The 14,342-nt window shown below is 50.8% G+C and overlaps 2 protein-coding genes across 3 annotated transcripts; one reads left to right on the top strand and one right to left on the bottom strand.

Moving 5' to 3' along the window:
• The first annotated feature begins 38 nt into the window (after positions 1–38).
• Positions 39–3,317, top strand: C1qtnf5 (C1q and TNF related 5). Of its 2 annotated transcripts, none has more exons than XM_013155383.3 (4): positions 39–773; positions 973–1,226; positions 1,653–2,911; positions 3,152–3,317. In XM_013155383.3, exons 2-3 carry the CDS (start codon positions 1,013–1,015, stop codon positions 2,168–2,170), a joined length of 732 nt encoding a protein of 243 aa, XP_013010837.1. In that variant the 5' UTR covers positions 39–773; positions 973–1,012; the 3' UTR covers positions 2,171–2,911; positions 3,152–3,317. The 2 variants fall into 2 exon arrangements, with proteins under 2 accessions (XP_013010837.1, XP_003472815.1); XM_003472767.5 differs by having other exon boundaries at positions 50–773; positions 1,002–1,226.
• Positions 3,318–3,978: 661 nt separating this feature from the next.
• Positions 3,979–6,759, bottom strand: Rnf26 (ring finger protein 26). The gene has a single exon (XM_005004940.4). The coding sequence runs from the start codon at positions 6,162–6,164 to the stop codon at positions 4,863–4,865; it is 1,302 nt and encodes a 433-aa protein (XP_005004997.1). The 5' UTR covers positions 6,165–6,759; the 3' UTR covers positions 3,979–4,862.
• Between the last annotated feature and the right edge of the window lie 7,583 nt (positions 6,760–14,342).

Raw genomic sequence — 14,342 nt, 5'->3', positions numbered from 1 at the left:
TTGCCTGTACGGGCAAGAAGGGAGGGAGCAAAGGAAGGGGACCTCTGCTGAGGACTGGCTCCTCTCTGGGGCCTCCCAGGGAGAAAGAGGAGGAGCTCCCCAACCCCAGCTTAATGGAACACCCCCACCCTCAGGCTCCTTCCCTGCCCCTTTATCTGCCAGAAGGCCCTGTGGGCCGCCACTGAACAGTCTAGAGGGTTTCCCATCAAGCCTCTGACCCATCTCCCCCTCTTCCCTCGGCCTTTTAAAGTTCCATCACTTGCCCTTCAGCCTTCTCGGCTAACAAACTGCCGTGAGTGCCCGCAGATGTGGCATGCCCTGTTCTAAGCCCGGGGTCCAGTGGGTTCTCTGCTGGTCCAGTTGTCCCCAACTAGAGTCTTGTCCCCGGCGTCTGTCTCGGCAGCATCCCTCCCTCCCGCCTCTGGGAACAGGAGGAGCCCTGAGTGTCTCCCACGGTTTAGCCTCTCAGTGCCCAGCTCAAGTCTTCCTCCCCCTCGCTTCTCCCCCCCAAATTTTGGCCGCCCGCCGGGCGACACCACGAGTTATTTCCCTGCTATTTCCCGGCCCAGAGCCCTGAACAACTGGTTTCCTCTGGAGCCTGGGAGGAGCGGAGTGGGCAGGGAGCAAACCAGGGCAGCACCAGGGGACCGGAGGGTAGCGGGGTGCTCGGCCAGGGAGAAGCTCGGGGGCGGGGGCAGGGCCAGCTGGGGTGTCCGGACAGCGCGCCCCAAAGGAGGTCATCGAGAGCACCAGCAGCCGGGGAGAAGGGAGGGGTGAGTCTGGCGGGGGGGGGGGAGGCTGTGGGATGCCTGGGCGCTGGCAGGGGTGGGCAAGGCCTCTCCTTTCCTTGGCTCAGGGGCCCCTGTGGCTTCAGCCCTCCGGCACCTCGGCTAGGAGCGTGGCAGGGGTGGGACGCGAGTGGGGAGCCAGGCGTGTCCCGGGGTTCTGGGTCCCCACTCTGGTCCTGCCCAGTCCACAGACTCCTGGGGTTCGGGCTCCAGGTGCCAGCATCATGAGGCCGCTCTTCGCCCTGCTGCTCCTGGGCCTGGCATCGGGCTCGGCCCCATTGGACGACAACAAGATCCCCAGCCTGTGTCCGGGGCACCCCGGCCTTCCGGGCACGCCAGGCCAGCACGGCAGCCAGGGTCTGCCGGGACGCGATGGCCGCGACGGCCGCGACGGTATGCCTGGGGCTCCGGGCGAGAAAGGCGAGGATGGGAGGCCAGGTAAGAAGGCTCCTTCCGGGCACAGCGCCTGCCTAGCAAGCGTGAGATCCAAAACAAAAAACACAAAAGGCAGCTTCTGCACGGTCCGGGAATCCCTGGTCCTGCAGCCCCGGCGCTCGGTGGCCTCCTGGCCTGCAGGCGTCGGGGCTCCCGCCAGGGGGCGCTGCTCCCCCGACCTCCGAGCTGCGGACCGCATAAGGGGTGACTCAGCCCGCGCCCCGCGCCCCGGGGACCCTCTCTGCCCCACCCCCCAGATCTTCCCGAGCCCTGCAGGAAGCGGGAACAAAGTACCCGGGTGCAAGGAGGCACCGAGCGGGGGAGGTGGTGCCCAGGGGTGCGCAGAGACGACGGGTGGGGGCCCCTCTTGCACGCCGCCATGCGGTGGCCGGCGGTTCTCTGCGCCCTAACCGCGCCATTTCCGCGCAGGTCTGCCGGGGCCCCGGGGGGAGCCCGGGCCGCGAGGAGAGGCAGGCCCCGTGGGGGCGGCCGGGCCTGCCGGGGAGTGCTCCGTGCCCCCGCGCTCCGCCTTCAGCGCCAAGCGCTCGGAGAGCCGGGTGCCGCCTCCGGCCGACGCGCCCCTGCCCTTCGACCGCGTGCTGGTGAACGAGCAGGGCCATTACGACGCCACCACCGGCAAGTTCACCTGCCAGGTGCCCGGGCTCTACTACTTTGCCGTCCACGCCACCGTCTACCGGGCCAGCCTGCAGTTTGATCTGGTCAAGAACGGCGAGTCCATCGCCTCTTTCTTCCAGTTTTTCGGGGGCTGGCCCAAGCCAGCTTCCCTCTCAGGGGGCGCCATGGTGAGACTGGAGCCCGAGGACCAGGTGTGGGTGCAGGTGGGCGTGGGGGACTACATTGGCATCTATGCGAGCGTCAAGACAGACAGCACCTTCTCCGGATTTCTCGTCTACTCCGACTGGCACAGCTCTCCAGTCTTCGCGTAGAGCTCTCTGGCTCTAGAAGAGGGCCCACCACTGACCCCACATCCGGGAGGGCTGGCCCCCCTGGAATATTGTGAATGACTAGGGAAATGGAGTGGGGGGGGCCTCAGGCCTGCTGCCAGCAAGAAATGAAAACAGCAATTAGCATGGGGCTGTATTTCAGCCCAAGACAGGAGCCCGCTGTACTGACAAGTGTGGGTCCCTGGCTGCTCAGATCCACGACTCCAAGGTGCGGTGCTCTCCTCCTGGTCCTCCCCTTCCTCTTCCATCCCTCCTGCTCCCAGGGCCGGCCCTTTACTCAGAGACCACTCAATACATCTTAAAAAAAAAAAAAAAAAAACGTCCTCCTGGCCTCAGTGTTCCATTAGTGAATAATGGGGATGCCCTGTTTCTGATAATGGTGGTTAGGTGCACAGGCAGAAGGCGGCATGGAGTCACAGGGCAGAAGACCCAAGACTCAGGCTCGGGAATGAGGCTGCTCTACAGAGCTGTCGCCGAGTATGTGGGTCATGACCAAGAGTACCGCTGGGGTACTCTTGACTGACTGGGGGTGGGTGTACCCTCCTGGTGAGGGGCACTAGCCACCCAGAAAAAGGGGCACACATTTCTAACTCAAAGATGCCACACCTGGTGGGGGCTGCCTTCACCATCCAGACACCTGCCCTGACCCAGCAAGAAACAACCTGGGACTTCCTTCCATTCACAGCTGCTCTGGCCGCTTGCCTGGTCCCACACCCGCTCCAGGTGAGTGTCCTCCCTGCTTGTACTACGTAGTTTCTGAGATGGCCACCAGGGGGCCCACCAGCTCCAGAATGCTGCCAATGACTGGGGAGCTTAAACTCGGGATTTCTGGGGTGGTTTGGAGACAGGGTATTAAAGTCTGCCAGAGGAATTCCAGATGGGGGGTGGAGGAAAAGGGGTCCTTCACTCCCAGCTCAGGAAGTTTATCTAACCTCATAAAATGTTTATGTCCACATTAAACAGAGACTGGAAGGAGCTAAGCCTCCCCTTGCTCGGCTCCCTGTCCAGGGCTGGGGGAAGGAACGGCCAGAGTAAGCAGAGCCTCAAAGCTCCTGGGCGGCTTCACCTCCTGTGCCACCTCCAGAGCCCAGTCCGGCCCTCAACCCAACCAATAAACCAGGGTCTCCCATATGTCCGCTCAGCCTCTCAACCCAAGTGGAAGGGCCTCTTCTGAGCTCTTCAATACTCATCCTCCTCCTTCCCAATTTCAAATGACAGTCCCAGACTCTGCCCTCCTAGATGCAACATACAATTATGGGGAGGTGCCCTCCTCTTGCTGGTCATGTGAGGGCAGCTTTGATCAATGGGACTGAGCCCCAAGTGCCCCAGACAGGCCTCAGACCTCCTGGGCGCCACTTCCCTGCACCCCACCAGGTCCCTCAGCCATTCTCCAGCCCTTCACAGTGCCCAGCTCGGTGCCAAGAGACACAAAGACAAGCACCAGCTCCTACAGGGATCAAAGGGTGGACTTGACTCAAGGCAGCCAGGTCCCCAGTCTCCTCCTGGGAAGGCAGACTCCAGAGTCAAGAAATTCACATTCTGCCCCACAAGGATGACTCTGGGAAGAAAACAAAACAAAACACACAAGACTTGGGGAAGGCTTTCCCACAACTGTGTGATCACAAGGACACATCAGAGGGCAAGAGATAACCCAGCCCTGCCTGGCATGGACTCTCTCTCCCCTGGACACAGCACTCCCCAAGAGCACACTTCTACCATTAATCCAGCAGGATTCAGACCCTGCTGCCATGTCTCTAATTTGACCAACTCCCACAGGGATGCACACACAGTCAGAGCTGTCAACCTAACTTTATTCATGAGAAACTGGGCAGACCCCTCAGAGCTGCATGCCCCTAGGTCCTGGTTCCCTCTACTTGGACCCTAGTGAAATATGCCAGTATCTCCCCAATGCCAGGGAGAGACAAGGAATGTCACTGTCTCATGTGATGTGGGGAGTCGAAGGGGAGTGAGTGGAGCCTCTCCTGAGGCTCCCTGTGGAGCTCAGGTGCCCCAGGATATATGGTCCCAAAGCCAAGTAAGATGCACCCACACCCCACCGGGGTAAATGCCTGATCCCAGCTTTTTGATCAGATCAGGAAGGAGCCTCCAAAGATCATGACAGGCAAAAGTGGCTCGAAGGGCACCTGAGAGATTCTACCCTCAAACCTAGTAGAGCCGAGGGCTTCTGGCTTAACACAAGTTGAGATCATTCCAAGGCCCTTGATTTGCCAAAATACACAAATGACACTGATGTGACATGGCTGCAAAAGCTGGGGCAGTGGGCATGATGGGAAGGAGGCAGGGAAAGAACCTACAAATCCTCAACACAAATACTGGAAGCAGAGAGGGGCTGGCCCCTGAGGCTGGCATCTGAGTGGGCCCTGAGTCAGCCAGAGAAGAGCATAGCCAACAGTATCAGGGCCCTTGCATAGTGACATACTCATCACCCTCAGCATTACAGGGACTGCCCCCCCCCCAAGAACAGCCAACTAAGTTAACCTGCCCCATCTAGGTGCAGTCCTCCAGACTGTCCCATGTACAACCAAGTCCCCAGATGAATGGCTTGAGGCTTGGCAAGACAGCCGTGGGGGCAGGATGGGATGCAGGGTGCTGATGCTGTCCTAGCGCAGGTGCCTTTGCGGAGTGTGGAGGGTGGTGGGCAGGGAGGGCATCCTCAGAGGTAGACATTAAGAGTCTGCAGGATGCCCCGGCGGCAGAGCGGGCAGTTACGGTGATAGATGGGGTGGCGCATGAGGATTTCAGTACAGGCCTGACACAAGCACAGGTGTCTGCAGGGCAGGAGCAGCACGGTCTTACTCTGGTCCTGGCAGATGACACACTTCTTCCGCTCCTCCTGCTCCTTTAGCAACTTCCATGGGTCTTGCCCAGCTGTGGCCTCCTCCTCATTGAGCCTCTCCCGGCCCCGGGCAGGTGTTGCTCTGATGATCCTGACCACCTCCTCTTCTGCCTCTGACATGGGGGCTCCTTCAGGAAGGGGGCCCTGTCCTGGGATCCTGGCTGAGGACACCCTCCTAGGGCTACCTTGAGGGGCCCCAGGTGCCCCACCTCGGTTTGGCCAGCTTGCCAGCTGTAGGCTGCGACTCCAGACATGGCGCCAGGTTTCCAATCCCCGTGCTAGGCGAGACAGCCGAATGACATCTTCCCGGAGCCGGTGGTAGGATGGCCGGGCATGGAGCTGACCCAGGGCTCGGGTGGCCAGCCTCAGTGTGAGGTCCGGGTGCAACACAGTCATGGTCACTGCCAGCACACAAGCCAGCAAAGCCAGGACAGTGAGATTAATAAGCACGAAGCTGGCCAGGAGGCGGACAGCTGAGGTCAGCAGCTCCAGTGCTAGCTGGCAGGGGGTCCAAAGGAGGATGGCCATGGCCACAGCACTGCTGGAAATGTGGGCTACGAAGGCAGCCATGATGTCCGTCATCCTCCACAAAGGCCCCATCACCACATCCCACAGGGCCAGCACCAGGGAGAAGAAGTTCTGAGTGCCAATGAGGCAGATGTTGACCAGACTGTTGATCACATAGGCCACCAGGCTCATGGCAATGGCACAGACGTCACAGGCCTGGCGCAGCAAAGCATGGCCGCAGGAGACCACATTGAGGACACCCCGGTGCAGGAGCTCACGGCTCCGCAGAGCTCCATGGGAGGCCAAGTGCCCCAGGAGCTTTAGGCTCTCCAGGCCAGAGTAGCAGCTATACAGCAGGGTACACAAGGCCTGCAAACCTCCAAAGGTGAACCTTATCAAAGCTTCAACCAAGGCCAGCAGTGAAAACAGAACGCCACGGCCCAATTGCAGAAGACTAGTCAGTACCGTGAGTGGCAGGTTGTAGATGAAGGCCAGCAGCCAGGCCACGCACGTCAGGAGGGAGGACACCAGCAGGAAGTTGAGATCCAGCACCAAGGTCAGCACATCCAGCACCAGGCCCACCCCGTTCACTACCAGGTACACAGCCTCCATGATAAGGGTATGGAGGTTAGTGGGAAAAGGCTGGCTCCAGAGTCGAGGGCGCTGTCAAGTTTATCAATATTGCAGGGTGTCAAGCAATCATCTGGAACGAAAGTGAACAGCCCCAAGGGGGCCCCGAGAACTAAGGAAGAAGTGGACTGAAGTGGAATCTTAGTAGAGGCAAACGGGCCCAGGCGCCGCTCCAAGAGTACTGATTTTGAAAGCGGGTTGGTGGGGAGGGAAGAGGCCGAACATCTCTGAAGCGAAGGCGAGCCCGGGCTGGCGGAAGAAACTTAGCCTTGGAGGCCTGGTGTAGCGTACCACGGCCAGGTAATGGGTCAGACCTGGAGGAGGACGGGTACGGGTGAGAAGCGATCCTACCACCAGGGCCGGGACCGGGGCCGGGACCGGGTGGGGGCGGCGCAAACTGGACGAGGGCTCCCCTTCCAGCTACGCAGATGCCCCTGTCCCCGCCCGGCCCCCCTCCTCCTGCTCGCAGTGCTTGGCGCCCAAAAACGAGCAGGAAAGGGAACGAGCTTCAGCAAACCCCAAGCGAGGCCTCTACTCCTCTGGGCGCCGCCATCTTGTATGCGAAGGGGTAGGACAAGAGGCGGGACAAAACGGAAAGGCACGACGACCTCCGACCAATGGGTGAGAAGCAAATACAGGAATGTCGAGCTTTCATTGGTCCGTTTGAACGGCGCCTTAACAGATGTTCTTCCAAAGGGAGGGGCAAAATTACTAAAATCTCCGCCCCTTTGAGGCGGTGATTGGCCCGTTGACGGACAGGGTCAGATACACCCACCTAGCTCCGCCTTCTAAAACTGAGCCAATCTTGGACCCTCTACGTTTGCTACTGGTTTCTATTTTCAGGGGTTGAGGCTGAGATCTTTAGGCTCGAGTGGAAGCCCGCACCTCTGAGCCGGGCCTTGAGATGGCGTCATCTCCAAACCCTCCTCAGACCTCCTGCCTCGACGTCTTCTCATTTCATCTATCATTTATTGCGCTCCTGTAGGGCTTTGGGGGCACAGAAACCATTTAAGACACCACTTCCCAAGCAGTTTACCTGGCGAAGCAGACTGTTACAAGACTCCCAAATTGCCATCCCAAACTTTGCTCACAGGTAGGAGGATTGCCGAGTTTGAATCCAGTGACTTAGCGAGACCCTGTCCTAAAATAAAAATAAATAAACATGGTAGAGAATGTAGCTCAATGCAAAGACCCTGGATTCAATACTTGTGTATTACGGCAGGAAAAAAAATTTTTTTTCAAAGATGTTATAAGCTGGGCACAGTGGTCCCTAATATCCCTAACTACTTAGGAGGTTTAGGTAGGAGGATAGCTTGAACCAAGGAGTTTGAGATCAGTCTGTGCAACTTAGCAAAGCCCACATCTCAAAACAAAACAAAAGATTGATAATTTTACTTATTAATGTAATGATGAGTCAGCATTGGTACATTATCACTAGCTGAAGGTCCATAGCTTACATTAGGGTTTCTTTATATTGTACTTTTTTTTTTTTTTTTTTTTTTTTTTTTTTTTTTTTTGTCTTTTTCCTTTTTATCAGTACCGGGGATCGAACTCACAACTGCCTGCTTGCAAGGCAGGCGCTTATGCCACTGAGCTAAACCTCCAGCCCCTATATTGTACTTTTAACTTAATTGGTATAGTTTGCTGGCCATGGTGGAACACACCTATAATCCCAGCACTAGGGATGTTGAAGCAGCAGAAACACCACAAGTTCAAGATCAGCCCAGGCTACATAGGGATCTGGAGACCAGCTTGCACTATAAAGTGATACCCTGTCTCAAATAACAAAAATAAACCCCAAAAACCCTTAATTTACTTATTTTCCAGTTCTGGGGAGGGAGCCCAGAGCTTCCTGCATGTTAGGCAAATGCAGCGCACTGAGCTGTCCCCCCACCTCCATGTGCACTATGTCGGTTTTGACACGTGTAATGACATGTGCAAAAACGTGTGTTATTACAGTGTCACACAAGACAGTCTCACTGTCTTAATCAAACTCTCCTCTCAAACTCCTGGCAACCTTGAAGGTTTCCTGCCAGAGCTGAGCTTTCCCAGGACATCATATAGTTAGGTTCCAGAGTATGCAGCCTTTTTAGATTGGCTTCTTTCATTTAGCAAGAATTTAAATTTCTTCCACATCTATTCACAGCTTAATAGCTCTTTTTTCTACTGAATAGTATTCCATGGTGGGATGCAGCAATCTAGCCATTTATTTTTTGAAAGACATCTTGGTTGCTTCCAAATTTGGACAAGCAGGAATAAAATTGCTGGTATGGTTTATACCTGATGTCCCCTCAAGCCTCAAGCAATCATAGGAAGAACTTTGGGGAGGTGACTGAATCATGGGTGTGCCATACTCATTGGTACTTTAGGAGTGAGGCCTGGTCAGAAGACAGAGACACTGAGAAAGTGACCTGAAAGGATATATCTCCTTCCCTGGCTTTCCCTTTGGGCTTAACCCCACCACCACGAGGTGAGCAACTATGCTTCCACCAAGTCCCTCTGCCATGCCATTCTGCCCTGGAGCCAGCCAACCACAGACTCAAACATGAACCAAAATAAACCTCTCCTCTCTTAAATTGTGAGCGTCGGGTATTTTGTCCCAGCAATGAGGAATGTGACTAAGACATTTGCTGCAGGGGTGGGGATTTAGCTCAACAACACAAGTGCCTGCCTGACAAGCACAAGGTCATGAGTTCGATCCTCAGTACCCCCCCCCCAAAAAAAACCCAGATATTTGCTGCAAGCATTCATATGCGTGGTATGGACATGTTTTCAACTCACTGGGTAAATAACACTATGGAGTGTGACTGCTGGGTTGTAAGTATAGGCAGTGTTTGTTGAATGTTGTAAGAAATTACTCAACTGTTTGCCACGGTGGCTGTGCCACTTTCCACCAGCCTGGAGTGAGACTACATTGTTGTACATTCTCCCTGCAAGTGTAAGATCCTTTTGGATTCTGTCTATTTTAATAGGTGTGTAGTGTATCTCATTATTGTTTTAATTTGCCTTTCCCTCATGGCCTATGATGTATAGAATTCCTTCTTTTTCTCTGTCTTTGTCTCTTTCTCTCCCTCCTCTTTTATCATACTTTTGTAGTGCAGGATGGCCTAAAACTTCTGAGCTCAAGAAAGCCTTATAGGGCTGGGGATTTAGCTCAGCAGCATAAGCGCCTGCCTTGCAAGTGTGTGGTCGTGAGTTCGATCCCCGGTACCCATAAAAAAGAAAAGAAAGCCTTCTGCCTCAGCCTTCCTAGTAGCTGGAGCTACAGACACATGCCACCACACCCAGCTGTGGCATCTTTACATATGCTTCCTTACCACCTATGGATCTTCTTTTGTAAGGTATCCATCAAAGTCTCTGGCCCATTATTACTTTGAAGTGTAGCTCAGTGGCATGGCATTTGGCTAGAGGCATGAAGCCCTGGACTCAATCCCCAGCACCACACACACGCAGAGATATAGATAAACAAGTAGACAAGGAGAGCGAGCTCTTCTTTATGGCTAGAGGCTGGCTATTTACAAAGGTAACGTTAGAGATGAAAATCTTTCTTTACAGCCATCGTGTTAGTCAGCTTTGCATGACTGTGACAAAGTACCTGGGATCATCAATTTAAAGAGGAAGGCTTCAGTCCATGACCAGTGGACGCCATTGTTTTTGGGCCTGTGGCGAGGCAGGATGTCATAGTGGGGACACATGTGGCAGAGAAAGCTACTCAGCTCCTGGAGGCTGGGAAGCAAAAGAAGCTGGAAGGGGCCATGGTCCCAATATGTGGTTCAAGGAGATGCCCTAGTGACCTAGTGACCACTAGGCCCACCTACTAAAGATGCTGCCACCTCTCAGTAGCTCCTCAGGCTGAGGGACTTTAACACACGGCCTTTCGGGGAATAGTCCAAATCCAGACTCTAGCAACCTTTGTAGTAAAGTTTTGCTGTTGTTTTGTAGTTCTGGGGAATTAAACCCAGGGCCTTGCACATGCTAAGGAAGCACTCTCTCACTAAGGCAAATCCCCAACGAACCTTTTTTTGTAATACAGTAAGTCCCCAACTCATTCAAGTTAAGAACTTCCACAGATACAAAAGGGCCTTGCATTAAGAACATCCACAGACATGAACGAATCACAGAAGTGGCTCATGGGAACATTGTCCCAGCTGTACCCCTGTGCACTTAGTGCCCAGTCAGAGTCCAGGATGTCCACAGCAAGAAAAAAGTGGCCATATGAAGGGGACTGCCAGGAAGCACAAAGCAACATATACGGTCCATCTGCGTCAAAGGTGTGTGAGACTCACTATCAGACTTATGAATGAATCCAGTTTGCCAGTGTTCTCCCAGAATGGAATTCATTCCTTGTGGGGACTGAACCCATGGCTTCGTGCATACTAAGCAAGCGCTGTATCACTGAGCTACATCCCTGCTGCTGAAATTAACTTTCAAAAGATCCAAACAATAACCACTCAGGAAAAATCAATTAATTTGGCATTACAAGGAAAAGAGTGTGTATTATGAGAAATGTTTTCTGTCTTTTTTTTCTTTTATTGGTACCAGGGATCGCACTCACGACCGCCTGCTTGCAAGGCAGGCACTTATGCCGCTGAGCTAAATCCCCAGCCCGGGAAATGTTTTTATGTTAACAATATAATTAAGAATTCTGAGTCGACTGTGGTGGCACACACCCAGAATTCGTGAGGCTGAGGCAGGAAGAGTTCTAGGTCAGTCTGGGCTACATAGTGAATTCAAGACCAGCCTATACTATATCATGAGATCCTGTCTCAAAGAAACAAGAAAAGAAAAGAAAAATAAAGGGAATGAATTTTACAGTGGGAAAACTGGCTATATATGTGCAAAAGATTAAACCTAGACCCAAATCTGTTACCATGTACTAAAGTCAAAATGGATCAAAGATAAAATAAATATTTTATTTATTTATTTAGTCTTTTTGAGACAGGGTCTCACTGTGCAGTTTAGGCTGGCCTTGAACTTATTTTGTAGCCCAGGCTGGCCTCAAACTCACAGCAACCCTCCTGCCTCAGCCTCCTGAGTGCTGGGATTACAGGTGTGCACCACCACACCTGGCTTAAGAGAGATAAAAATATTAAAACACAAGCAATCTGCTGGAAGATAAAACAGGGAAAACTCTTAAAAACATAGATGCAGGCAAGAACTTTCTGATCAGAACCCCAAAAGCAAAAAAAAAAAAAAAAAAAAAAAAAGAACCCCAAAAGCAGAAGAAATAACTCCAAGTTGGTCACGCACATCTATAATCCCATGACTTGGGAGGAGGCAGGAGGATCATTTATGAGTTCAAGGCCAGCCTGAGCTAGATAGTGAGTTCAAGGCCGGCATGAGCTACATAAGGAGACCCTGTCTCAAAAGAAAAGAAAAAAGGAGGTTGGTGATTTAGCCCAGTGGCACAGCACCTGCCCGGCAAGCGTGCAGTCATGAGTTCGAGCCCTGGTACCAAAGAAAGAAAAGACAAAGGAGAAAGGAAGGCAGAAAGAGAAAACAACTTGAAATCAACAAACGAGATTATGTCACATTAAAATCTTCTGCACAGCAAAGGAAACGAGACAGTGAGAAAAATGAGAATGAGAAAAAACTTTACCAGCTACTCACTCATTAATTGGAATGGTTTTAATCTGGGTTGTTTTATATTATTGTCTGTGATACTACGAACAGCTATTTTGAAGAAAATAAGACAGCGTCATAGCTAGTGCTGGTTTAGTATCATCCTGTTTTGAAGCCCCATCAAGTTGTTGTTCGTCTGTTTCCATTAGTTTTAACATGTTGTATCTTGTTATATTTTAATGTATGCAATAGTATAAGCAAAATTTTGTAAAGGCAAAGAGATAATATAGAAACTGTTGTTCGGTTTCTGTTAGCTGGTTCTAAATACTCTGCAATACTTTCATTCTCTTGAATGGTTTCACACTGTCTTGATAAGTTTGATGCTGTAGTACATGAAGTTAGACTCAAATATTTCAAGGAAAGAGACACTATGGTAACTTCTATTAATGTCAGGCTATCTGGTGGTGAAACACAATGATGCTTAAATTATTCGGTTCTGACCTGTGTTGTTCTATTGATATGTTCTTTTTTATCTCAATCTCCCCCCCTTTTTGTCTTTTTTTAAAAAATTAATTTATTTCTTAGTATCTTTTAATTAAGGGAAAACTAAATTAAAAATAGCGGGATATATTATAGTAACTTTTTTGTTTTCCTATTAACCTGATTTGAACCCTCGTATTGTTCTCCACATCTCGTTCTGACTGATTTTATTATATTCTGTTTTATTTAATAGTATCAAATTTGAGGGTATAGGCAACCACTTTGAAGGCAACCAGATACTCTATGATGCCCATTATGATTTGACTATTATCTTCTTTGGAAGTCCTGTAAGGTCTCCAATGTGGGTTTTATTGGTCTTGTTCTGTACTGTTTTATTCAATTCTTTTATACCAGCTGATATAGGCAACTCTTTTTAGGATAACAAGAGGCATAATGGTAACCATTGTTGATCGCCTCGTAATCTCTTTTTGCATTATATACTATGTCCATCCTCCTGTTCTGACTCTGTTTTGCTTTGTCACATTGGGGTTTTTTTTTGTTGTTGTTGTTCTGTTTTGTTTTGTCTTGTTTCTTGTTTTATGTTTTTTTTTTCTTTTCCCCTTCAAAGAAAAAGTTATAAAAATTGTGGGAGTAGGGGCTGGGGATTTAGCTCAGCGGCATAAACGCCTGCCTTGCAAGCAGGAAGTCATGAGTTCGATCTCCAGTACCAATAAAAAGGAAAAAGACCAAAAAAAGAAAAAAAAAAAAAAAAAAAAGAATTGTGGGAGTAATGGAACACAAAATGTGTGATTGTTAGTGTAAAAAAAGGGAGGAAAGAAAGTGATCTAAAGGATATAACTGCAAGTGTATTTAAGGGTGTAGGATAGAAAACCATATTACTGAGTTTTTGTTGGATCATTGAACAGAACTGTCTGCAATCTCACTATATTAATGTCCACTTTGTATGCTTTAGTTCTGTAACCTGGACAACTGTTTCTGAGACGACAGTATGTAATCTATTAACTAGTGAATTCTTACTGTATATTTTTTCTCTCGAAATACTGTACTACTTGTAGCCTTTTACTCTTTTGCTTTGTTTTGTTTTTCTCTTTAAATAAAAAAAAAAAAACTTTACCAGCTACTCCTCAAACAGAGGACTCATATCTACAATATATAAAGAACTCAGAAAAAGTAGACTCCTCCTCAGATAATAGATCCAATCAAAAAATAGGCAACTGGTGCATGTATGCAGGCCACAGCCCTGCCACCCTGCGCCTTCCTCCCGCCTCTGGGCACTGGGCCAATCCTAGCGTGAGGCAGATTAAAATCGAGACCGGCATGATGATGCGATTGGTCAAAGAAAAAGTGATGCGTGAAAAAGAAACAAAACAACCAGAAGATAATTTTTTTTTTTTTTTTTTTTTTTTTGCGGTACCGGGATCGAACTCACGACCGCCTGCTTGCAAGGCAGGTGCTTATGCTGCTGAGCTAAACCTCCAGCCCCTCAACCAGCAGATCTTCCGGTCATTATTTTTACCACTGCTGGGTGCTTGAGTAGTATGAGGATGTGATTCTTTTCATGCAGTGGCAGATAGTTTTCTTTGCATAACAATGTATCAAATAAATGAGTTCATCTAATAAAAAATAGGTTACTGGAATGAACAGATACTTCTCAGACGATAAAGGACAAATGACCGATGATTTATTAGCTGCCCCCCTGGTGGACTTGACACAAGGGTTATCTGTAGAAGCCGAGGCTGTGGGTTCTGTCCCGCCTCAAGTTGGACCGAGGAAGGAGAGGCTGCCAAGAGAGGAGTGTGGTCCCTTGGGTGACCACAGGCTAACGAACGGCCATGCCGAGTGCAGGAGGGAGCCTCCCAGATGGGACTGGAGGTTTCCAGCCTCCATCATCCAGGCCAGATGCAGGATCTAGGATGGAACGGAATCTCAGGAAGGCCTTGGATTCTGTCCCTCTGGACCGACTGGTGACGTTTCCCTTGCTTAAAGCCATTCTCACTCACACTCTGGTGTTAATAATAGATGGTGGATTACAAAGCTTCCCTAATCAAGCCTCATTGCCCCTCTGATCTCCTCCTCCTGTGGGCTACTCTCCCACTG

This window comes from Cavia porcellus, unplaced genomic scaffold (assembly GCF_034190915.1).
Source record: "Cavia porcellus strain 051 isolate PalLab524CR breed Dunkin Hartley unplaced genomic scaffold, mCavPor4.1 scaffold_9, whole genome shotgun sequence".
Taxonomy (NCBI): domain Eukaryota; kingdom Metazoa; phylum Chordata; class Mammalia; order Rodentia; family Caviidae; genus Cavia; species Cavia porcellus.
This window is presented reverse-complemented; position numbering and strand designations above follow the sequence as displayed.

Bases quoted from the DNA above. Each gene is read 5' to 3' on its own strand.
- Rnf26 (XM_005004940.4), bottom strand. From the start codon at position 6,164: ATGGAGGCTGTGTACCTGGTAGTGAACGGGGTGGGCCTGGTGCTGGAT.
- C1qtnf5 (XM_013155383.3), top strand. From the start codon at position 1,013: ATGAGGCCGCTCTTCGCCCTGCTGCTCCTGGGCCTGGCATCGGGCTCG. The intron at 1,227-1,652 runs GTAAGAAGGCTC...ATTTCCGCGCAG, and splicing joins AGGCGAGGATGGGAGGCCAG to GTCTGCCGGGGCCCCGGGGG.